This window comes from Bufo bufo, chromosome 4 (assembly GCF_905171765.1).
Source record: "Bufo bufo chromosome 4, aBufBuf1.1, whole genome shotgun sequence".
In the NCBI taxonomy this organism is placed as follows: Eukaryota; Metazoa; Chordata; class Amphibia; order Anura; family Bufonidae; genus Bufo; species Bufo bufo.
The window spans coordinates 349651908-349678263 of NC_053392.1; the positions used below are offsets into that span (position 1 = coordinate 349651908).

A 26356-nucleotide genomic window follows, 5' to 3' on the forward strand; every position below is an offset into this window, starting at 1 on the left:
TGCACAGAAAAACTATTCAGACAGAAGAAATTAAGAAGTAATTTCAGTGAAATATGAAAGACTACCTGGGTAGTCTTACACGGTCATGCTGGATTGTCACCCTACCAACCGCACAGGAAAGACTCACTTGTCTGAATACTCTAAACGCCTGTGAAATTAAGTATTACCTATGCTGTGCAAGCCCCTGCAGTCAGTTCATATCCATTCCTCTCATGCTATGTATGATCAAGCTGACACTGCTTTGGAATATCTACTTTACTTAAAGGGGTTGTCCGGGATTGGGGACATTGTTGTATGTGTACAACAGTCCCCTAAATATTACATTCATGCCTGTCCTACCTTTAACAGACATTTCTGATACCCCTTTTGCAATTCACAAAATCTCAGCCGGAAGTGCCGTTCTTCTAAGAGTCAGTAACGTACCGGGTCCCTTTCTGCAGAGCGAAGCCTCTTCTTCCACTTCGCAAGGAGCCCGGTGACGTCACCGTCAGCCAAAGTAATTATTCACAGCGCATGGATGGGCGGTAGCTAGGCGGCATCAAACCGCTCTGGTCCAGTGACATTACCGGGAAGGGCGTTTTTTTTTTTTTTAACAGTGAAGGAGGCAGAGTTTAGGGGCGTAACTAAAGGGGCGGAATATGTGCGGCAGGAAGCGGCATATGAATCAGGGGAGCGGATGCACGGAGGAGCAGACAGACACCAGAAACCGCAGGATGCTGCTCTGCGCTGGGACCCAGAAGGCAATGCGGCAGGAAGTTACCGCACACATAAAAATAGATGTCAACAATCAGTGGGGGACTGTCGTGGGCACTGCTGATGTCGAAAAATACATAAAAACATCTGGGGGGATCTTGAAACAGCTATTAATAGTGAGTAAACTGTATTGTAAAAAAAATGTTGATCCCGGACAACCCCTTTAAAGGCTATAGACACATTTGATGCAATTTCTTTTATTGCACTGGCTGTAATACGGGATAAAAAATATATTTGCATTTGGTTTTTATTACAAATTATGCTCCACTGGTCTTATGCAGCCTGTATATATTCTCATACACTGCAAGCTGCTCTGTCCCGTTCAGTGTGAAATTCACTATACAAGTTGTTTTACGGCTCTGTCCGTAGCAATTACTTCTGCTCTCCTGACATATTTACAACCAAATAGAAATAAACTTAAAAGGCTATGTACACCTTTGGGGGCAATTTTTTTATGATTGCATTTTACTCATTTTGGGCCACAAATTATTATTCTTTCAATGGGTCTTTATTAAAAATATTGAGCTGTTCTGTCACAAAGGGTTAACTGTTTTTCTAGCTGTGTGAATCCTACTTTCACTTTGTGAGGGTCATGTAATAACCCTCATCTCTAATTTACTATGAGGTCATAAACACTTGTTTAAGCCACAGTAAGGTAAGAATTGAGTGTTTTTAATTTCAAAGAGCAGAAAGATAAGGAGCCCGTCAGCTACCTGTCTGACGGAGCAGAGAGAAAATTCAGATTCGGCTAGTAGAGCATCTCAGCTCTGTACAGAGAAAAGGACTCAATATTTTTAATAAAGACCAATTGAAAAAATGAGTACAATGCAATAATAAAAAAGTGTACTTAGCCTTTAAAGAGGACCTTTCACTAGATTAAAAAATCTAAACTAAGTATACAGACATGTAGAGCGGCGCCCAGGGATCCCCCTGCACTTACTGTTATCCCCGGGCGCCGCTCCATTCTCCGGTATCTTCACATGTTAGGCTCCACCCAGGGGAACCTGCCGGCGTCTCTTTCTCCCATGCTGTAGCGCTGGCCAATCGCAGCGCTCAGCTCATAGCCCGAGAGGTTTTTTTTTCTCTCAGGCTATGAGCTGAGCGCTGCGATTGGCCAGCGCTACAGCATGGGAGAAAGAGACGCCGGCAGGTTCCCCTGGGTGGAGCCTAACATGTGAAGATACCGGAGGCTATACCGGGCGAACGGAGCGGCGCCCAGGTATAACAGTAAGTGCAGGGGGATCCCTGGGTGCCGCTCTACATGTCTGTATACTTAGTTTAGATTTTTTAATCTAGTGAAAGGTCCTCTTTAAATCAAAAGGGATTTTATGAGCATTCAGAAGAGGAGAGAGAGGAGCTACAGACTGAGCTGTCAGAGAACACATATGATGGATTTTGCATGGATTGGGACTAAGCAACCTGTAATGTTTGAGGAAACATGCAGACCGCGGGATAAAAACAGAGCAAATTCTTTAATAAAAACCAATTGCGAATAAGGTTCTATTCCCACTTCAGTCAATGCAATAAATAAATGATACCAAAGGTGTCCATAGGCATTAACCAATATGTAGGAAGGTAGATAAAAAGGAGAACTAACAAATCATATAACAGGCTTCAGTAAGTGGATCCTGTATGTCTGTTTTCCCTTGACAATACTTCCACACAACAACCAGCTATAGCTTTAATATCCAATAATGAGTTATATGTGAATGTATCCAGGAGCAACACTGACCTGCTGTATTCCAACCCCAAAGTGTACACCATGTTATTGCACTACAGCGGGCACTGAAATGTTCTGTTCTATGGTGATACCCCACAAACTGTGCAGTTTCCCTACCCTTCCATTGAGAAAGAAAAAAAAGTTATCACCCTGGCCGTTGTATGAGATTGTGATTACTGCACAGCCAAGCAAGATAAAAATCCTATTGACCCTGCTGTAAATGACTTGGAAGTGAAAAGAATTTGTTTTTAGGATTTTAAACCATGAGAATGTAACATCAATGGAGTGTGCTTAATGGGACGGTAAAGCTTCCATTAGAAATAATGGCTTTCTTCACGTTTTGGTGGCTTTATAAATGGACTAGTCTTGCCTCGCCAATTCCTCAGAAAATGTAACATTACCGTCGATATACAGGGAACTTTCGCAATGGAAAGAATATGACTGCACGGTAGTCCTAGCGATACCACAATGTTAATTGATGGGAAACTTAAAAGATCGAGACTCTTAACTAGACTAGCCTTGCCTAGGTCAATTTTCTACCACCAACCGGTTGGCAGTAGATCCCAAAGATCAATACAGAATACCAAAATTGCAGCCTTCACTTTCCAACCTTAGACATTCGTACATCCAGAGAGGTTTGTTATACATTCACTGGTTTGTCATTCAGTAGTTCATTTTTCCAGATGAGTAGGATATTCCATAAAATGACTAGCTTCATTTGTGTAGAGCAGTGGTGAAATGTAGACCAAGCACCTCAGGTGTTATGCATAGTAATGTTCCAGAATATGGCTCCCAGACAGAAATGGAGGTGAAGCATTCAATGTTAAAGTAGAAAGTCCCAGTCAATCATTGGGTAATACAATTATCACCCATATCCTGAGCATAGCAGTCTGACAGTGTCGTCCGCAGTTCATCAATGTCTTTTCGGAGCTGCCACGCATCAGCCAGTTTCTTGGTCAGACTCTCCGTGCTATGGCTGCTGGCTTCACTCTCCTCAGAGCAGGAGCTGGCAGCTGTCGAAAACAAGACAAGAGAGTGGTGTCACAAATCCCATGAAGAGCAAAACTACTACTGAAAATGAATGCAACAATGTCTACGTAGATTCTACAAATTTGCTGTAGCTTAATTATGAAGAAGCTTTGCAAACTATCACTGTTTGCGGGCAAGTTCCGTATTGCGAGGGGCAGTTTACTGAATATGGATTCATAAAAGACTGACGATGTGTTCTCTGAAGATTTTACAAAGCAGTGAAAAGGCAGGGGACTAGGGGCTATTCCAAGATCTCAGCACAAGATCGTATTTAGCTACTGCAGACAGACACAGTAAAGGCTACTTTCACAGTTGCGGTAGAGTGATCCGGCAAGCAATTCCGTCGCCGGAAAAATGTATGCCAACTGATGGCATTTGTAAGACTGATCAGGATCCTTATCAGTCTTAAAAATGCATTGAAATGCCGGATCCGTCTTTCCGGTGTCTGCGGCATTCCGGTATTTTGAATGCTGGATCCTGCACTAATACATTCCTATGGAAAAAAATGCCGGATCCGGCATTCAGACAAGTGTTCCGTATTTCTGGGCTGGAGATAAAACCGTAGCATGCTGCGTTTTTTTTTCTCTGTCCTGATCAGTTAAAAAGACTGAACTGAAGACATCCTGAACGGATTGCTCTCCATTCAGAATGCATTAGGGTAAAACTGATCAGTTGTTTTCCGGTATATAGCCCCTAGGACGGAACTCAATGCCGGAAAAGAATAACGCAAGTGTGAAAGTACCCAAAGTCAAGCAAAAGAAAAAAATAAAAAAGTTTCAAATTAACTAGTGCAATGTGGAGCATTCCAGGACAAGGATCAGGAGTTGAACGACCAATGATTCCAGTTTACAAAAGGGCCCTGAACACCGTATGTACCTAGGGTGTTCAGAGATTGCTCCAGCTCTCAACATGGGCACATGCCAACACCTGGGTCAGTAGACAATATTTCGAACATCAATGTTCTCCCTTGTAACAAGCTTTGCCAATTGGACAGTCAGTATCAGTTTTCAGGCTCTAGATGTGAAAAGGAATGTTTCCGTTCCTTGACATTAAGCAGATATCTTAATGTATATACATTAGGTATAAAACAGGAAAATGACTTTAAAAAGGTAACAAAAACCATTGATGTAAAACGCAGGGGCTCAGTCCTGTGGTTCTTGGATTGTGGGGCATGCAGGGTACAGATCCCATATACATTTGATGGATCTGTACCTCGCGTGCTCCAAAATCCATGCAGAGCTGGTGAAAGCCGAAGTGGCAAATTGCTCTGAGCAGCAATGCTGCTCCTGTATTTTTTCGCCAAAGGTGCAGTTAACCTTTAAATAGGACTTGTCACCAGAAACAAAAGAATTGATCTACATATATATACCTGTGTGCCATGCTTCCTGGGGCTGCTCGGCTCTTCGGTTTCTCTATGCCCGCATATCACTCCAGTGTGAGTGAGATGCGGCTCCGTCTGAAGCTGTGATGCAGCGTGGTCTTGCGAGAACTCCCAGTTCTTACAAGATCACACTACAACTTGATTCTCTTTGATGGAAATTATCACTGCGGGATAGCAAAGAAGAGAAGGGACTGGCACCTAATTATAAGAGTAAGTAAGCCATGCTCAGTGAAGCATGGCAAACAGGTATATATGGTAAGGTACACATAGGTATGTCAATTCTTTAGGCTTGGTGACCAGACCTCTTTAAAAGCAACACTGTGTTGTATTGGACAGTCACATATTGAAGAGAACTTACAACGTATGCCCAGGAGCAGAGAAAGATTGGGCTCCTTGCCCTGGACGCGCTGATTCAGAATACTGCAGAGTGCTTTCAAGTCAAACAGACAGTGGGACATCTCCTTAAACAACTGCTCGGCCACTGCCATTTTCTCCGACAGTGGCTGTCTGGACACCAGTAACTCTTCCAGCTGCTTGCACATTGAAAAGTGTTCTTCCTTTAACTTCTTGTTCTGCGTGCAGTGAAGAAACATTGTTTTATTACATTTTACTCAACTGTCTGTATAGCTTGTATGGCGTCATCACAATTATTGGTTAGCCTTTGAGTATGCTGTAGTTCAGCACTAGAGATGAGTCCTGACTTTCCAGTCCACCCATGGCAGATGTTTGGGAAGAAAAGGATCAGGCTCCCCAAATGATATATAAAAAGTATGGCCAGTTTTAGCAGGGGAATCTTTATCCTATAAGTTTATGTCCCTGCACGTGACTTTGATAAGTACTTAAAATGTTACTGCACTTAAAAAAAAAAAATTGAAATAATCTTTTGAAATGTTATGGCAAAGTAATAAAAGGTTTTAATCTGTGGGGATTCAAGTGCTGAGACCTCCACCGATCGCTAGAACGAGGAGAGAGAAGTGCTGGCATACTGCACACTCTCTCTCCCCACTGCAGAAGGCAGATGCACAACGGACTCAATAGAAAGTCTATGGGTCCATCTCGCGGTCATCTTCTGAAGTAAGGACAGTACGCTATGTGAGAGGTTCTCCGCTTCTCTCGTCTCGTTCTAACAATTGGTGGGGGGTCTCAGCACTCAGACCCATGCCAATCAAAACCTTTGAGATGTCACTATGACAAGTACAGTGACACCAAGTTCATCAGTTAACAACACTTTAGGAATTGCCCCTAATAAAATATTGCAAGCTACCCGTAGTCATTGTGCAATGCTCTACAAAAAGTGCAGCTACAAACTTCTCAGCAATGAAGAAGTTTCTATTGCCTTCCAGAGGCTGAGAAAGTATACACACATGGAATATAATATAATCTGGAGTAATTCACCCTCTTTTAGCAGCCTAGGAAACTATTTTCTCAAGGACAAGTTCAGAAACATATTTCTTTAGTAACAATGCCCGGCCAATTAAAAAAACAAGACGCGATAATGCAAGGAACAATAAAAGAGCTGCTAGATGGTGTCCTTGCCAATTACATGCTATGGGCAGCATTATTTCCACCGTTATCAGCAAAGAGGGCATTTGGTGGGGCGAGGAAACCGACAAAGTGTTTCCTTCTAATTAATAGCTTTTCCTATGATACAAAATAGCTCCATGGAAATGTTAAAGGAAGAATCCACAGGGGTATTCCACAGGAGCTTCGCTGACAACCCCACCGCAAAAAATAAAGCCCCTCTTTCCATATTGTCAGTGAAGAGACCACAGTGACATACTTCCAAGGAAAGCGTGTGCAGCTTTTCTGTACAGTCTGGTTGTTCTGCAAACTTCTTCTCAAGCACCAGAACACACGAACCCTGCTGAAACAATTTCTCTCTTAAGGCCTGGGAAGAAGGAGAAAGAGTGATATATTACACTGATCCCATCTATAAAGGCATGTTCACATGCGGTAGATTTGATGCAGAAGTTTCTGCTAATGAAAATCAGCTCCGTTCATCTGAACAGGGTTGTTTCGGTAGGCACGCATATGGATTTATGTAAAGTTGCAGAAATTGCTGCACCAAATCTGTTGCATGTAAATATACCCAAACAAATAAGGATTCCATATTGAACATGACAAAACAGTTTTTATTTAGTTTTTTTTTTTGAGGGAAGCCCTGAGAAACTTTGATAAGTGGTAAATTAATTTTCCAGTTTTCTAATGCCCAGCGCTAAAGACTTCCGATAAATGTCCTCCATAAAATATTTAAAAATGCAATACCTGATTTACAGGCACAATATGTAGTTAATCAAGCAGTGAGGACAGCTTGGTGCTCTGGCAGGTAATTATAGGAGTCCGCTCCACCTCAGGCCATGTTTCCAGACAATGAATAATGAACTGCACACCCAAATCCCTCCTGTTATTAATCATTTGCCAAAAAAAACACTTCTGAGCTTTCAGAAAGCTTAACTGCCTATCTACACAGTTATGGTACTCCCAAAAGCAATCATGTCCGATCCTAGTTTCAAAGTTACTTTGTAATTTCAAGTTTATTGATTTTCATAAAACTATTAAAACATCAAGCTGTTGGTAAAATAAAACAATTTTTGCTGCAGTGTAATTTTAAATTAATGCCTTAATAACGGCGATGAATTGCAGCTTAGAGCCTGGTGTATACACTTCTGTAACATATATTGCAAGAGCTACAGAGAATACGATTTTTTTTGAATATTGGCACCAGTCTATTTGGATGTCGCTATCAGTAACACAGGGTGGAACAGTGGATCAATGGAGAAGAGCTATTGTTGAGTCGGGATGCCCTTCTTGGGTGGAGCATAGGGACAAAATAAGCCATAGGCCTTGTCATCTACAGTGGAAGTTAAATTATAATCGTTGACCGGAGTTCTTGGGGTGCCAACAGTAAAATGTAAGTTATGTAAGTAATGCAAGTTAAAATCTTACCTGTATTTCTGCAGTCATGCTGTCAATTTGACTTTGCTGATTGTCTATTACCTGAAATTGAAAAACAAATCAATGGGTTAAAAATTGGAAATAAAAAGTCTTTGAAAAGTGACTGTCAATAGGGAGCAAGTATCTGATTGGTGGCAGTCTGACCACTGGGACCCCCATGATCACGAGAACGGGGTTCCACAGTCTGAATGGAGCAGAAGTCGAGAATCTGCGCTGCTGCTCCATTTACGCTCTGTTGGGATGCCAAAGTACAGAGCTTGACTACTGGATGGTTTGTATCTTGGGACAATCTTTTTAGGTAACTAATATGAGGTCTGTCTCTTTGAAAATACATTCCCCAACCCTAATTTCAAGGAGAGTGACTGCCATGCTAATGAGCTGGATTAGGGAGTGTGCTGGTGCATCCCATCCGTATTTTTGACTAGAAGACAAAAATCTTTCTAGAAAGTGTGTCTAATAGTCTGCAGTCATAGTAGTCCAGCAGTGCCAGACCTCCCTGACTACTTTCTTAATGATCTGGCAGAGCGCTCATACAGCACTTTGCCTGATCAGTGAGAGAGCTGTGCATCTGCACACTTCTCTCTGTCCCTGCCCGACAATGATCTGTATGATCAGCGGCAGCAGGATAGGCAGCTCAGCGATCATGGACAGGTCTGTGAGAAATATGTCCCTCTACATCTTGAAGGTCTACAAGCTGCAGAGAAGGAGATGAAAGCTCAGACTACCTACAGTTTGAGGACCTTTGCTATCATCACCAGTGGAAAGAGCCAGACCAGGAAGAGCAGAAATGTGAGTTTTTAAAGTGTGTGTGTTTGTATACATGCATGCAGCGTAGCTGTGCACGTCTGTATGCAGCAGTGCTGTGTGTGTATGCAGTAGTGCTGTGAGTGTCAACTGTGCAAGCAGCAGTGCTGTGTGGGCAGCAGAGCTGTGCGTGTATAATGTGCATACTGCACTTTTGTGTATAATGCAGGTTGTGTGCATAATGTAATGATGGTGGAGAGTAAAAAAAAATATACCTAAAAAATAAGCGATAGGCCTCGTCATCTACAGTGGCAGGACACAGCGGAGCAAAGACAACAGATGCATTTACTTGGATAGGTACATTTAATGAGGCGACCACATGCACCATTGCTGGTTGTTACAAGGGTCAGCAGAGGACACACTAAGGTGAACAGGAGCAGATGAAAACTATTAACCCCCTCTAAGCTAGATCCCAAAGATAGTGACCTTGACCCCCCTCCATTTCATTCAAAAGTAGAAAATATATTTTTACATTTTCTGTTGCCTAAACCTGGGATGTGTCTTATAGTGAGGTGTGTATTATAGTCCAAAAATACAGTAATTTGCTGTGTATTGTCAAAATTGATGGATTTGAAGGATGATATATTTGGCCTTCTAGTCCTAGGTCTTACCTTGTTAGCACGCTCTGTTTGCTCTTGGAGCCGTTCATTCTCGCTCTGTAGCTGTTTTGTATCCAACATTGGGAGTCGGACGCCATCCTCCAGACATTTCTGGACTTTTTGCTGTAAGCTGTAAGGATATTGAAGGGGATACGTTTACAATAAGGCTTATGTCAAGTAACACACAAGGTAAGTGGTTCATAGATATGAAGACAGGAGGATCGCCCCCGTTTGGAAGCCTCATTCTCTATTTTTCAAGGCAGCTTTGTATTCATTGAAAGGTCATCATAGGTCTATCACGCCTATACTAAACAAGATATTCTTTATTAAAATCATACAGTGAAACAATCTACTGTATTTTTTTTTCAACTTTTTTATTTTCTGGTTGTAGATTTTGTATTCTATTTTCGATACAATGGAGGCAGTCATTTTGCCTAAGCTGCTATTAACAGCATTCAGAACTATGCCTTAGAAATTCTACATGGATCATAGGAAACTGGTTGTCTGGAGATGACTTCTATGAGGTAGTGTTCTAGACATGCTTTGTGACCTGTGCAGAGGTCACTGTGCAGGGACGGGGAGTAGATAAGATGTGACCATCACCTATTACGAATGGTTTGATACTGTATTATCTACAGAGAGGTGTAACAGTCATTGTAATCCTGCTTGTGATGATAATGAGATGACTGGTGAAAACTGATCTCAACAGAACAGGGAGTGTCAATCGATTATGAAGCTTATTGGCCAGATTAATACCTGCAAGATTTTATTAAATATAAAAATTGAAAAGGAAAATTACCTTAAACAAAAGTTAATTTTGTGGCAATGTGTTTATTATGTAAAACATAAGAAAAGCTCACTGCATATGGAGCCTAGCTATATTGTACATAAAACCTAAAATTTGGCCAGCGTACTAATGGGCTATACAACTTTGCAACAATAAAAAAAAATATAGAAACATAACCTCACTAATCAACAGTGCAATAAAATCAACACTGTATTGATTCATTTTAGAAACATGTTATGTTAAAAAGACGAGTCAATACAAAAAAAAGGTTGTTGAGCCAACCAAAACGAATCAATCATAAATACATCCAGATTGGGTGTATAAAGCTTTTCAGAGGTACAATTAAACAGCTTTACATATCCTGTAGCTCACAGTAGGAAAATCAGACACATTGAGGGGCATTTACTACACACCACTATTTTGGCGTGACAAAGTCGCAAATTATGGCGCATGCTATAATTGTGCTATAATTTCAACCTATGCCAGCTCATAGCTGGCGTAAATTTGAAAGTCTGGTGCATAGACTGCCTAAAAATGTTCCAGCTGGCACACAATGCTGGGAATCAGCCAGACAAAAACTGCTGTGTCCAGAGGTATTTATCTGTCTGAACCCTGACATATTTGCCAGGTAGCGGCCGGATGTCCGCTGGACCCCATTATGATCAATGGGGCTGGTGGGCATTCCGGTACCGTCCGGCAATGCTGGATCCAGAGAGCTCCAGAAGGCTGCCATAACTACTCCCGGCAGTGTGAAACTAGCCTAAGAGGCCTGTGCCTCTTAATAGTAATAGTGTATCTTCGCCCAATGTGTCAATTCTAAAGTTTTTGTGGAGTGCCAGACTTCTGCTATACCAGTCCAAACGCAGGAAAAATGAGATTTTTGTGAACTCACCTGTAAAATCTCTTTCTCGCGTAGTTCATTGGGGGACACAGACCGTGGGTATAGCTGCTTGCTGCCACTAGGAGGCGACACTAGGCTAAGAAGTGATAACTCCTCCCCTGCAGGCTATACCCCCTCCAGCCTGGAGAGAGCATATCAGTTTGTGCCCAAGCAATAGGAGTAGGAGAAAAAAATCAATAAGGAACATACAGTAAACAACCAATAACTGACAAACATCAGTCGGATTGAACCAGAACTGAAGACCATACTGGCCCACCAACCGTCATTATTTGCGGCAAACAGAACACTGGGTGGGAGCTGTGTCCCCCAATGAACTACGCGAGAAAGAGATTTTACAGGGGAGTTCACAAAAATCTAATTTTCTCGCTCGTATCATTGGGGGACACAGACCGTGGGACGTCCTAAAGCAGTCCACGGGGAGGGAAACAAATCACACGCCCATGGAGAAAAACGCCCTCGAGGATGCGTAATCCGCTGCCGCCTGCAAGATCTTGCTGTCTGGAGCAGCAACAGTTGATGTCTAGAAAAAACCCCGGAAAACTCAGTGAACTTGCCGGAAGACCAAGAAGCAATACCTTCTAGAAGTAATGCCTGGAGTAGATGAACCCGAGAAGTGACGACCGCTGGTCGGGCAGGCCATCACTCCGCTAGGAAGCAACCGTCAGGCAGACATCCCAGGAAAAACATCCCGTTGGAAGTCGCCAGCTATGACAAGGACCTCCAAGAAAAACAGGTAAAAGTCCATACAGCGGAATGCGCCAGATATGGACCAGCAAATCTCAGAGGCCAAAATAGATGGCTGATGGAGAGCCCGCCCTTAAAAATACGAGGGAGAAAGAAGAGAAAACCGTTTCTGAGATGACCCGGAAAGCGGCGACCTTCCGCAAAAAAGAAAATTCTGGGCGGAGCACTGCCTGATGCAAATGACAAAGGACAAATGGACGTACAAGAAGGCGCTATCAACTCGGAAAGCCGTCGGATGGAATATCCTGCCATCTGGAATGCCGCCTTCCTAGAAATAAAAAGAAGAAGAAGAAGAAGCCCAGAGGGAGGGCTTGTTTGTCCCTGAAACGCCTCCAGCGATCTACAGATCGTTGGGACGAAGCCGGATGCTGGCCACAAATGTGGAAGCGGAACCAAAATCGAGGTTCGCAGGATCCTCCTCTGGGTAAAAGAAACCGGTAATGGAAAGCCCCATAAGTGACATATATTGACTTCCGGGCAGAGACCAAGATAAGAGAATACTCTCCTTGGAGAAAAATAGATCCCGGATTCCATAGCTATACAACCCATTGCTACCGGTCGAGTAGACCGAAGGAAAAGATGGTCAGCAATCCAGCTAGAGGAAGGACAGGAAAGAAAAAAGGGTGTTTCGTTCCAGGAACGAAATCCCTACCAGTGGTGGCAAGGCGTGACAGACACCCGCTCAGCCTGGCGTGGGGGGACCGTAGTCCACCCCCGGAATGAGCAGTGAAAGGAATGACCACCATAGCTTGATGTGACACAGAAGTAATCATATCTGAAGGAAGGCATCACTGTAGTGGTAGACGAGTGCCACAGGGACTAAGCTACCCAGTCGAGCGCACCCAAAGTAAGGTGCTAATAGCTATGTTGTCAGAGCAACGGACAATTAACAGTAATGAAGACCATTAAGAGGCCAGGGCAAAAGCCCATTGCCATCAGAGACTGGCCCTTTACAGAATCTCTTGGTAATGTAATACACCCCTGAGGAGGAGCCCATACAAGGGAAGCCACCAGGGTAACGCAAATGCCACACTCCAGCTGAGGAGGAGGCCACACCGTACAGGATACCAATTCCAGGGTCAGAAGAAACCGCCGTCTGACGAAGGAACTGTGCAGTAGCAATGTGCAGTAGGAACCCTAGCATGTAGTGGAGGTGCAAACACCCCTTGTAACAGTAAGAGCTACAGCCTGCTCCTCCCGGCGTAAAACTGAGGGAGAGGCCTAAGGACACCCAGAAGTATGCTATCTCAGTCAACCAGAGCCATCCTGAGGCATTCCGTCTACAAAGGGGGCAAAACAAGAGCAACCGCCGAAGCAGTGCCAGGGTAGAACCCCTATCTGAGGGGACTGACCCACTGCCGTGAGTTCGATCTCCGGCCCTAATGTGAAAATTTCCCCTGCTTTTTGTCAAAAGTGGGATCTGAACCCACGCCTCCATTTGGAGACCAGAACACCCCATACACCGAAGCGATTAACTCTTGAGTCTGGCGCCTTAGACCACTCGGCCATCCTGACTTAGAAAACACGCCGTAGTAGCCAATGCAGAATGCCAGCAAAACACCCTCACCTATTAAGGAAGAGTGGTGGCCCAGAATACAGAGTCAGTGCAACCTTGGGCTCGCTGGATCGTAATCCCAACATTTGTATAATGGCGTGCACACCACACGTTGTAGAGGACCAATTTCTGACCGACCTGAACGGTGGAGGCCCATGGGGATGGGAATCTCTAGGGCACCTGAGTGTTGCTGAGTGACCCCCCTGAGAGAACAAAGGTCGACATAACTGCGCCAACAACCAGTACCAGAAGAAAAGGGAAGGATACAATATGGGAGCAGCCCAGTATCCATATACCACTAGATGAAGAGTACCAGGCACCAATGGTAACGACTGTTGCCGCGGCCCACCTGTGAAGGAAGCCAAGGTATCCAGTGTCGTGGCTTAGTTGAATTAAAGCATGCATAGATGCTCAGTGATTTCCTGTTAGTAGTAGAAGGGGGTAATGCCACGACTGTTGAATAGAATTCAGTGTAGCGCAATCCTCCGTCAAGGAAGGGAGGAAGGGAGATAATTAGAACCGTATCCAACGGTAGTGTAATAACCCCTCCATGGAGGGGGTAACACGTACTGTAAGCACTGCACTCAATGGAAGTGCAATTACTCCACCTATGAAGTGGAGAAAAATATATAGGAAGTACTGTATCCTGAGTTAGCGCAAGTATCTAAACTATGGCAGGGGGTAATGCCCCCAGCAGAAATTGACTCCAATGGTAGAGAATTACACCCCTATGGAAGAGGATAATGCATATGATTAGTCCTATACCCGGTGGGTAGAGAAATTCCTCCACCTATGTAAGGGGGTAATACTTACGGTAAACACTGCCACCCGCGATAATGCCATAACGCCTCCTATGAGAGAGGCTAATGCATAATGCCAGTACTGTACCCAGTGGAACAGCAAATCTGTCAACTATCGAAAGGGGGGATGCGCATGGCTGGCACTGACCAGTGCAAGTGCAGTCAGTCCACCTGTGGAAGGAGGGAATACAAAGGGTAAGTACCGTATCCAGTAGTAATGCAAATGCCGTCTAAGGAAGGGGGTAATGCATACAATCAGTACTGCCGGTAGTATGGATGCAGTCTAGAAGATTCATATCAGAGTCCGCAGAACTGATCCCCTGTTCCCTCAGAACCAACCCCTGCCAGAAGGGAGGGTTCTGAATATCACCCTAATGAGGAAGGGTGGAGGTGCGGAGGAGACCGAGGAGGAAGTGTCCTGCTCGTGCGCAGCTCTACCTCTCAGCATCTAGCCATGGCAGTTGCAGGCTGTGTCGGTGGTGATATAACAATCAAACCACCCAGGAGGTGGAATCGGCATCTCTCCATGACCGCTCACTGGATTGTGTGGGCGGCACTCAATCAACCCACGACCCAGGGGGGTGTATTGGGAACTGCCAGAGGTCCTCCGTTGGATTGCGCATGTGGATTAACAACCAAATGACCCAAGAGGGTGGATTGGGAATCCTTCAGATGTGCTCCCCTGTATTTGTGCAGGTGGAGTATAATCAACCAAACGGCCTCAGCAGGCGGATTGGGAATCCTTCAGATGTGCTCCCCTGTATTTGTGCAGGTGGAGTATTATCAACCAAACGGCCTCAGCGGGCGGATTGGGAATCCCTCAGATGTGCTCCCCTGGATTTCACAGGTGGTGGCATATACACCAGACGACCCAGAAGGGTGGTCTGGGAATTCTTCATGCGTGCTTTCTCAACCAAACAGCCCCGGAGGGCGGATTGGGAAACTGTGAGCAATCCTCCCCTGCCCAATTTTTTTTTTTTTTAAAGGACATGGGCCCAGTCCCGTACCCCAGGGTGGACATGCGGTGAAATGGACTGAGGGGGGCAGGACTACCTGTGATGCCCCCGCTAAATGAATAAGCGCCAGGAAGGGGTTAAATTCCTAAACTCAAGGTATTTGGCCTGCAGAAGGGGGACACTGAATACACCAGTGCCGGCTGCAAAAAAAGCGACTTGCCATAAAGGGTTAACCCAGCTCAGAGGACCGGAGGCGGAGCTCAGCGGCCCTGGGGGAGGAGGGACAGCTAGTCGGGGAGAATTCGCGCCTAAAGGACGAACCTGCCCCCTCCATGACCGGAATGAAAGTTGCGGCCTAGCAGGCCGCAAAGCCAGGACATAAAGTTCGGCGCACAGCCGACCGGGCGGTACTGCCGGTCGGCTACCACAGAGGGACTTGGATCAGTGGGCCGATGTGTCCCCTCGCGACCACCTGCTGCGAGAACCCATCCCGTGGCCGCAAAAGAAAAAAACTGCACGGCTGAGTCCCGGTAGGCCCGAAGAGAAGCCGGGGCCTAAATTTTTGGCGCCGGCCGAACGAATAGCCGGCCGGGAAGTGGAGTGACCGGAGCGGCGCTCTCAAGCGCCCTGGCTATACACCGGCCGCGGGAGCTCACCCCGCAAGCCGTATAACGTGAGGCTGCAGCATGAGAAAATAAACTACATGAGGAGATACCTGGGGAGGACACAGGCCCAGAACCCCAGTCTCCCACACACCGTCAATTCACCAGTAACGGCTGCACCTATCAAGTCACAGCCATAGCTTTACATTGGGGCCTGAGGTAATGTGGAGCCCTCACCAGGGAATGGCCCACTTGAAGAAAAAAATGTCCTCCGTCTTATGATGAGGTGACCAAGGGGGAGGGAGGGCTGAGGATACTTACCCAATGCGGACTACTCACCCCATCTTCATCCTCTTCTCTTCACCCTTTCTCAGAGTACCAGCAGGGTCACCTCTTCAGCCGCTGGCACCCGAAGTGGCAGGGGACTGGAATGGCGGAGGGTCTCGCCGGATTCAGGTGACCCCTTTGGCTGGCGGGAAGCAGGGGAGCTGGGCTGACCTGGTCCACTTTTGTTTCTTGGGGAGGGCGAGCGGTGAGGGATTCCGACACCGGCCTTACTCCCGGGGTAGACAGAGTGGCTAGGCGACTCTGTTTCCCCAAACCTAAAAAGGAAAAAGATAAAATAATAAAAGTAAGCCGCCCTGCAAAAGCAGGGAGGTCTGCCTCCTACGACACTAAGCTAAAAACTGATATGCTCTCTCCAGGCTGGAGGGGGTATAGCCTGCAGGGGAGGAGTTATCACTTCTTAGCCTAGTGTCGCCTCCTAGTGGCAGCAAGCAGCTATACCCACGGTCTGTGTCCCCCAATGATACGAGCGAGAAAATGAGGTGGGCAACTGTCAAACAAATGATGGTTAAAAAGGACCTTTCACTAGATTAAAAAAATCTAAACTAAGTGTATAGACATGGAGAGCGGCGCCCAGGGATCCCCCTGCACTTACTATTATCCCTGGGCGCCGCTCCGTTCGCCCGGTATAGCCTCCGGTATCTTCACATGTTAGGCTCCACCCAGTGGAACCTGCTGGCATCTCTTTCTCCCATGGTGTAGCGCTGGGCAATCGCAGCGCTCAGCTCATAGACTGAGAGAAAAAAAAACCTCTCAGGCTATGAGCTGAGCGCTGCGATTGGCCAGCGCTACAGCATGGGAGAAGGAGACGCTGGCAGGTTCCACTGGGTGGAGCCTAACATGTGAAGATACCGGAGGCTATACCGGGCTAACGGAGCGACGCCGAGGGATAATAGTAAGTGCAGGGAGATCCCTGGGCGCCGCTCTACATGTCTGTATAGTTAGTTTAGATTTAGGTCCTCTTTAACCCCTTAAGGACGCAGGGCGTACCAGTACGCCCTATTTCCCGAGTCCTTAAGGACTCAGGGCGTACCGGTACGTCCTAACTCCCCCCCCGTATCGGCGATCGCCGCAAACCGCAGGTCAATTCAGACCTGCGGTTTGCTGTGCTTTCTGCAGTTTCTGAGATCAGAAACTTTAGTGTCCCTAAAATATCGATTTTCCACCCCCCCTGCACCCCTGCATGATTTTTTGCCGGCGGGTGGTGCAGGGGGGGGGGGAGTTGTGGGCGGTGGGGGCAGTGCTGGAGGCGGGCGGTGCGGCAGGCGGGATCGCGATCCCCCGCCCGCCTCCCCTTGAATAATCGTTGGTGGTTAGTGGGTATACCAGGGTGTCAGCACATTGCTGACACCCTGGTATAAACGGCTGACATCTGTGCAGATGTCAGCCGTTTAACCCTTTCCATACCACGGTCCGTACGGACCGCGGTATGGAAAAAGTTAACAGTAAGAGGGAGCTCCCTCCCTCATTTTTATCACTGATTAAAAATGAAAAAATAAATAAAATTCCCTACACATGTTTGGTATCGCCGCGTCTGTAACGACCTGATCTATAAAACAGTCATGTTACTTTCCCCGCACGGTGAACGCCATAAAAATAAAAAAAAACTATGAGTAAATTGAAATTTTGCCCACCTTACTTCCCAAAAAAGGTAATAAAAGTGTTCAAAAAAGTCGCATGTTCGCCAAAATAGTACCAATCAAACCGTCATCTCATCCCGCAAAAATAATACCCTACCCAAGATAATTGCCCAAAAACTGAAAAAACTATGGCTCTTAGACTACGGAAACACTAAAACATGATTTTTTTTGTTTCAAAAATGAAATCATTGTGTAAAACTTAAATAAATAAAAAAAGTATACATATTAGGTATCGCCGCGTTCGTATCGACCGGCTCTATAAAAATATCACATGACCTAACCCCTCAGGTGACCACCGTAAAAAAATAAAAATAAAAACAGTGTAAAAAAAGCAATTTTTTGTCATCTTACGTCACAAAAAGTGTAATAGCAAGCGATCAAAAAGTCATATGCACCCCAAAATAGTGCCAATCAAACAGTCATCTCATCCCGCAAAAAATGAGACCCTATTTAAGATAATCGCCCAAAAACTGAAAAAACTATGGCTCTTAGACTATGGAGACACTAAAACATATTTTTTTTGTTTTAAAAATGAAATCATTGTGTAAAACTTACATAAATAAAAAAAAATTGTATACATATTAGGTATCGCCGCGTCTGTGACAACCTGCTCTATAAAATGAACACATGATCTAACCTGTCAGATAAATGTTGTAAATAACAAAAAAAAAGGTGCCAAAAAATCTATTTCTTGTTACCTTGCCGCACAAAAAAGTATAATATAGAGCAACCAAAAATCATATGTACCCTAAACTAGTACCAACAAAACTGCCACCCTATACCGTAGTTTCTAAAATGGGGTCACTTTTTTGGAGTTTCTACTCTAGGGGTGCATCAGGGGGGCTTCAAATGGGACATGGTGTCCAAAAAAAACAGTCTAGCAAAATCTGCCTTCCAAAAATCGTATGGCATTCCTTTCCTTCTGCGCCCTGCCGTGTGCCCGTACAGCAGTTTACGAACCACATATGGGGTGTTTCTGTAAACTACAGAATCAGGGCCATAAATAATGAGTTTTGTTTGGCTGTTAACCCTTGCTTTGTAACTGGAAAAAAAAATATTAAAATGGAAAATATGCCAAAAAAGTGAAATTTTGAAATTGTATCTCTATTTTCCATTAAATCTTGTGCAACACAAAGGGTTAACAAAGTTTGTAAAATCCGTTTTGAATACCTTGAGGGGTGTAGTTTCTTAGATGGGGTCACTTTTATGGAGTTTCTACTCTAGGGGTGCATCAGGGGGGCTTCAAATGGGACATGGTGTAAAAAAAAAACAGTCCAGCAAAATCTGGCTTCCAAAAACCAAACGGCGCACCTTGCACTCTACACCCTACTGTGTGCCCGTACAGTAGTTTACGGCCACATATGGGGTGTTTCTGTAAACGGCAGAGTCAGGGTAATAAAGATACAGTCTTGTTTGGCTGTTAACCCTTGCTTTGTTAGTGGAAAAAATGGGTTAAAATGGAAAAATTAGGCAAAAAAATGAAATTCTCAAATTTCATCCCCATTTGCCAATAACTCTTGTGCAACACCTAAAGGGTTAACGAAGTTTGTAAAATCAGTTTTGAATACCTTGAGGGGTGTAGTGTATAGAATGGGGTCATTTTTGGGCGGTTTCTATTATGTAAGCCTCGCAAAGTGACTTCAGACCTGTAGTGGTCCCTAAAAATTGTTTTTTTGTAAATTTCTGAAAAATTTCAAGATTTGCTTCTAAACTTCTAAGTCTTGTAACATCCCCAAAAAATAAAATATCATTCCCAAAATGCTACAAACATGAAGTAGACACATGGGGAATGTAAAGTCATCACAATTTTTGGGGGTATTACTATGCATTACAGAAGTAGAGAAACTGAAACTTTGAAATTTGCAAATTTTTCTAAATTTTTAGTAAATATGGTATTTTTTTATGCAAAATAATTAACTTTTTTGACCCAATTTTAGCAGTGTCATGAAGTACAATATGTGACGAAAAAACAATCTCAGAACGGCCTGGATAAGTCAAAGCGTTTTAAAGTTATCAGCACTTAAAGTGACACTGGTCAGATTTGCAAAAAATGGCCAAGTCCTTAATATGAAATAGGGCTGAGTCCTTAAGGGGTTAAAGGGGTTGTGTTACTTCAGTGACATTTATCATGAAGTGAAAGTTTATAGAAGGTAGTTACTAATGTATTGTGATTGTCCACATTGCCTCCTTTGCTGCATAGATTCATTTTTCCATCACATTATACACTGCTCGTATCCAGGAGTTATGACCACCCTGCAATCCATCAGTAGTGGTCGTGCTTGCACACTATAGGAAAAAGCGATGGCCGCGACTATGGGAGAGCACATAGGCTAGTTATTTTTCCTATAGTGTGCAAGTGATGGATTGCAGGGGGGTCATAACTCCTGGATACAAGCAGGATGTAATGTGAGGGAAAAATGAAATCCAGCCAGCAAAGGAGGCAATATGGACAATCACAATACATTAGTAAGTGCCTTGTAATAACTTTCTCTACATAATAAATGCTATTTTCTTAAGTGACACATTTCCTGCAGTTTTCATATGTCTATAGTGGTCACCTTTAGTTAGGCACAGAGGCAGACTGCTAACTTAAAGTGGCCCATCCAAATTGACGGACGGTGGGAGCAACACAAGTAGGCGGGCTCAGCCATACCATCTGCAGTGCAGACCACGGGCCTCTTCCCCCCTGGAGCCTGAGATACCAGTATTCCTGTTCTGTCTGTACACTGCCTCATAGACTTCACCCTCATAGAAAACAAGCCTCTAGGCTTGAACGGTGGAGCAGGAAGCCATGGTTAATGGTGATACAGTTGAATTCAGGAGGGCACCTGTAATACCCGGTTGGGTACATAAGTACCTGATGCTCCCACAGTTAATTTCTGTTGAGAACGACAGATAGTTACAAACCCAGTGGCCATGAGGAGGGCTCGAGTGGCTCCCTGGGCATCAGCCCACCAGGACATTTCCCTGTATGGTCTATGGCAAGTCCGCCCCTGGTTAGACAGAGAAATAAAGCCAGCAAGGAATGATGGGTCTTACCTTTGAACTGTTAAGACCAGTTCTTTTTCCCTCTGTTTCTGACACTCTGTCTGTGCTTCTTTTTCTTGAAACTGTGTCCTCGACTCGTTGGCGAGGTTTTCTAGACACTTAATGGTGTCTTTCAGCTGCTTGTTTTCTTCTTCTAATACCTGAAGCTTTAGATACAAAGCAAGATATTATGTTAATATGTTAAAAATAACAACAAAAAGAGATGTGTATTTTCATTTAAATTTAGCCCAATGGCTAATTCTATACGCACTGGGATATCCTGAAAAAAGATGGTAGTCTGAGAGGCATAGTGGATGATAAACCGTTAGTCACGTATAGACGCAGTCACCATAAAAGATAGGATTGTGAGAAGCAGATTTTTGGGAGAAAAAAAAAGACTAATTGGTTACAGGAGAGGTTGCCGGCTGGTAACTATAAATGTGGCAGTTGTTCGCTATGTGAACATAACTGCCAAAAAAAGATTGTCAAAATAGGTCCCATCACAAAAAGGATCACGAGTTTCATAAACTGTAGAAGTACTTATGTAGTATGTGTTTTCATGTGTGATTGTGGCCACTTCTATGTGGGAAAGAGAGGATCAGGGAACACTTTAACTCTATAAAGACGGGAAAAGGTTGACCATGTGAGAAAGGTACATGGAGGTAATGTCAAAGCACTGCAGTTTGCTGGGATAGAGACTGTCCCATACCCAGTTCAGGGAGGAGACAGACCCCGCACCCTTTTGCAAAAAGAAGCAAAGTGGATCATTTGTACAGGAGCAACAGGTCAGCTTGGTCTGAATGACCGCAATGATTTAAATGCGTTTTTGTAATATTGTATCTCTTTGTTGTAACATGTTTATCAATGATCTCTTGTGTGCACGGCGCCTGGTTGTTGTGGGTTACCATGGCAACCTGATGCCGGGGTATAAGAGGTCAGCACGTATGGGCGTGCACCTGTAGTGGCCTGAGGAAGCACAATCACTCGTGTGCGAAATGGCCGTCGCCACTGGTATGTGAATCTGGCTAACTGCTACCTTGCCGCATGAAGCACTTGTCTGCTTGAAATAAAGAAGCAAGTGAACCATTGGTGAGTGCTGCCTAATTTTTCTTCATCTCAGTTTGCAAGATATTATGTTACACATCCAATATGTCATTCTAATTCCACAAAGGCAACGCTTCAAATGGCCACTATTCTAAATAACACAGATGCCCCGCAATTGAATCAGTCATCAGGACAGATCCTTTTAACAAACCAATAGGGCAGAAGTGCCTCCCTGGTCAGACCACCGCAAGAAAGAGAGAGTTTTCTATGCAAATTCAATGCCCCGGGTGGCATAGTAGCTGAATGGGACCAGGTAGCTGCATCCAGGGCATAGTGATACGTAAGCCACGTTCAGTATCTATAGAGGGCAGACTTTCATGTTGCCCTGTAATAGTTATCCGGGTGCTGCTCGGCAGCTGCAGTCTGTTAGAAGCCCTAAATCAAAAGGGTTGTCCGAGATAATTAAAGATCTCGGACAAGCCCTGCAGTAGCCTAAAATTAAAAACGATGTTCTACTCACCCCTTTCTCCAGCGCTGATCTATGTGGCACAGGTCCTGCCGCTGCAGGTTTACAAACTGCACTGATGACATGCTGTTATACGCCACGTGACCACTGCAGCCAGTCCTTGTCCTTAGCGGTCTAACGCTGAGGACAATCATTGGTTGCAGCAGTCACAAGCCGTACACCTGCACAATAACTGTGCCCGTCACTGTAGCGTGCACAGTGATTTTTTTTATTTTAGGCTGATAAAGGGCTAGTCTGAGATTTTTAATTACTCCTTTAATGGAGTCTGTCCCAGTGACAGATTCCATTTAAAGCTCACTTTTCATTGAACAGGGCCTTCTCCAAGATGTCCATGTAGAGTCCATATGGATACCAAGGGAGACATTTATGTAGCCCCACATTTTATGGTCCTGTGGTCCATTGGGTTCAGATACATCACAATTATTAAGAAGTGCTTGTTTCTTAATAATTGTGGCGCATCTACAGCCGTCCAAGTGCCAGAAATAGGAGATGGCGTCGATTTCAGATCTAATTTATGGCCTTTTTCTTGTGTCAACTATAAAAAAAAATGTACCGGGTTGCTTAGCTCAGCCTCCATGTCCCATTAACTTACAAAAAAAAAGTTGCAATTTGAAAACAAAGTCACCAGCCTCCTGCAAGCTCAGCATTAGGGTGCATTCACACAACCATATGTGTTTTGTGGTCTGCAAAATGCAGATCGAAAAAAAACGGATGACGTCCATGTGACATCCGTTTTTTGTGTGGACCCATTGTAACAATGCCTATTCTTGTCCACAAAACAGACGAGAATAGGACATGCTCTACATTTTTTGTGGGAATGCCGAATGGACATATGGATGTTGACAGGACAGCACGCGGTGTGGGGTCATAGAAATGAATGGGTGCTTGTGCAGTCTGCAAAAAATGCGGATCAGATGTGGACCAAAAATACGGTTGTGTGAAAGGGGCCTTACTGCGCACTATGCTTTACACAGCATCCCACTGAACTCTGCTCAATAGAAATGAAAAGTGAAGAGCGCCCCTCCGACATAGACAAGTCCGCTGGGTAAGACATAGCAAGCAGAAGATTTCAATGAATAGCCACTTACCCTTTCACTCTGCCTCTGCACATCTTCAAGAGTAGGCAGGTCAGCCACGTATTTCTCCAGAAACTCTATCCGCCTCTGCTTCTCCCGGTTTAGATCATTTTCTTTCTGACATTTCTTCCTCAGGCTGTTAATGTATTTGTCTCTCGTTTTTATCTGAATGTAAGATCCAGGAAGACACTTGAATGAATATCCATATTTATATTAAATCTAGTTATATTCAGAAGTAATATGCTAAATACACCCTGATATGTTACTGACTAATAAGCTCCCTATTGGCTTAACCCCTTCGTGACCAAGGCCTTTGATGCTTAAATGTCCACAGCAATTTTCACCTTATCTAAAGTTCTTTCTAAGGCTACTTTCACATCTGCGCTTTTGCTGGATCCGGCAGTGAACAGCAAAAACGCTTCCGTTAGGATAATACAACTGTCTGCATCCGTTATGAACGGACCCGGTTGTATTATCTGTAAAATGGCCATAAACCCATTGGCACCAGATCCGTTTTCTTTTGTGTCCGAGAAAACTGATCCAGCACCATTGACTTACATTGTGTTTCATGCCGGATCAGTCTTTCTCTGCATCCCATCCCGTACAGTATGGGAACGCAACCAAACGGAAGGAATGCATTATGGTGCACTCTGTTCCATTCAGTTTTGTTTCTATTGACAATGAATGGGGACAAAATGGAAGCGTTTTCCTCCGGTATTAAGATCCTATGACTGATCTCAATACCGGAAAGGAAAAATGCTGATGTGAAAGTAGCCTAAGGATATTTTTTGACTTCATTTTTTTTTTTTTGTGCCATAGATTAAGCTTACATATGGTACCAAAATCACCTGTAACATTTTACTTTTTAGCATTTTTTTTTTTTTATAGAGAAAAATAGGGAAATCAACAGTATAAACATTCAATTTAATGTAATAAGCTTGGCAAAATTCATACAAAAAAACCTGAATATTCTTATTCTCCCATGTATATGGATACAAAATTGTTTTGCCCAGCTTAGTTAGAGAATCATTACAGATCACGTCCGCCTCAGTCTTGGTATTTCTGAAGTGATTAGTGTGGTTATAGCACCATCTAGCTGTGTTAAGTTGTATTACACTTTGTTTTTCCTGTTACAAAGACTACTGCATTGTGGGAGTGAAAAGCATCCTGGGAAAGAAAAAGTCTCCAGGACACATCAGTAGAGCTGTGTTTTTGCATATCTCCTTCTTAAACTACGCCATCGCTGTATAAGCATATCTGGTGAGAGATCTACCTTTGTTTCAGGGACATGATGTTATGCAGAGCTGTTCAGCTAGTTGTAATTGTTACTCAGGGAAGTTGTTACTACTGTTAACTAGACATGTAAACCTATGTATAGGCAGCCATTTTACCATGTGCTTTCAGTGTTAATGCAAATGTTATAGTACATGCTATCTATACTTATACTTGCTATTTATATTCTTATAGTTTTACCCTTCAAACAATCCTGTTTTACCAATAAACAAGTTAGACTACAAAGAACAGTCCTCTTATTTGGAAGACAGAAATGGTTTATGCTGAATGTCAAACTGCACACTGTGTGAACGTGTATGAAGACAGAACAAAAATATATGTACTGTATTTAACCTATGTCATCTCTGAAATACCGGACAACAAAGGTCCCCATTTTTATTCTTGTGCATCTCTCACCATTAGCTAGCACAATTGCTCACTTTGAGCCCTATGCTTGGGACATTTTGTAACAAAGAGACGACTATTTCAACTCCCTGTCACTTCAGTAGACTCAGACTGACAAAGAGTCAGCCCTATCTTTCTAACAGCCACCTAATTCGCCTGAACAAAGGGGCTGCTTTCATATTAAGTGAAAAGGAAAAGGGATTAGCAGAGAGGGCCCCCAGGTCGGTTCTGACTCAGAAAACTCATCAATATGTGAGCATATCAGGAGTGGACATGAGAGTCCCCGCTAAGCTTCTGAATGGCCTATAATAATGAGCTTTATTTTCAGCATCAGATCGCTGTTACGTGGGTGTATATGCACGGCAGTAGCTTCTCTTTTACAGGATTTTGTATATGGCTGAAAATAATGTGAGTACAATAGCATTAAATGTCAATGATATATAGTAACAAAATCACACGTTGGTGAAAACTCACACCTATACAGAAAAAACAATAATGTACCCTTCAATTTGACAAGGCATAACTTGCTGCAAATCCAACCATGGCTAATGTACAGGTATGTGGCCAGCGTGTGCCCATTGATTAATTGCTTGATGTAAAAGTCTGCAATTTGCTGCTATAACTTCTATTCAGCTATATTCATACTCAGGTGAGGTCTTAGAAAAAATGTCTGTTTTCTTAGATTCTTGAAAAAAAAGGTAGTAATCTATTCACTGCCCAGGTAATGCTACATAACTAGGCAAAATGACCTTCAGGACTATTGGAAAGCTACAGTTTTCCCTCGAAAATAAGCCTTAGCATACAACCCCAAAAGAATCGCACTCAAAAGACCCCACTAGACCCACAACAATAAGGGTTGGCTAATGCCGGGCTCTCACACAAAGATCGGATAGTCCCACTGGCATCACTCCACTCCCGACGTTGTGGCTGCTTCCAGTCACTGGGGGAGCCAAGTACTACACTTGGCAGCAGTGGAACAAAGCTGGAACGGCAAGAGACTTGACAGTGACGTGCCTTTGACAGGAGTGACGCAGATCTGTGTGTGAGAGCTCGTATTCCATCATCAGCACTTGCCAACTCTAATTGTTTTGGGTCTAAGGGGGTCTGGTGAGTGCGATTCTTTTGGGGGTGCCTGCTTTTTTTGGTGAAGGGTCTATCCACCATTTACTGCGGTACAGTACCGTATGTAAACAGAGGGACAAGAAATATACCGTACTGGTACTCTGACCCCCAGACAACACGAGTTTGGAGAGTTATGATGATGTTCCAGAATGTGATGACATGATTATATTTCAATACATGTTTTTATTTTTTTTTGTTCAGGAATAAATGCAGATTGTTGTACATGGAAAAAATAAAATAAAATAAGGACTACTGTATCTTTTGGAGCAAAAATTTATATAAGACCCTGTGTTATTTTCGGGAAAACACGGTA

At 43.9% G+C, this 26356-nt stretch overlaps 1 protein-coding gene and 1 non-coding gene across 5 annotated transcripts in view; both read right to left on the reverse strand.

The window, feature by feature from the left end:
• Positions 1-3010: 3010 nt before the first annotated feature.
• The window catches only part of CEP85L (centrosomal protein 85 like), a 165462-nt gene continuing 142116 nt past the window's right edge, over positions 3011-26356 (reverse strand). For all 4 annotated transcript variants that reach the window (XM_040428924.1, XM_040428923.1, XM_040428922.1 and 1 more), the window contains 7 exons: positions 23257-23409; positions 20611-20765; positions 9254-9371; positions 7830-7880; positions 6664-6771; positions 5242-5455; positions 3011-3486 (listed from right to left, as the gene is read on the reverse strand). In XM_040428924.1, the coding sequence (XP_040284858.1) occupies positions 3320-3486; positions 5242-5455; positions 6664-6771; positions 7830-7880; positions 9254-9371; positions 20611-20765; positions 23257-23409 (966 nt within the window). In that variant the 3' untranslated portion in view covers positions 3011-3319. The remainder of the gene's footprint in view (positions 3487-5241; positions 5456-6663; positions 6772-7829; positions 7881-9253; positions 9372-20610; positions 20766-23256; positions 23410-26356) is intronic.
• TRNAL-CAA lies at positions 13079-13188 on the reverse strand. The gene is made up of 2 exons: positions 13151-13188; positions 13079-13124 (listed from the first exon to the last, which is right to left on the reverse strand). It is a non-coding gene; the product is annotated as a tRNA-Leu (tRNA).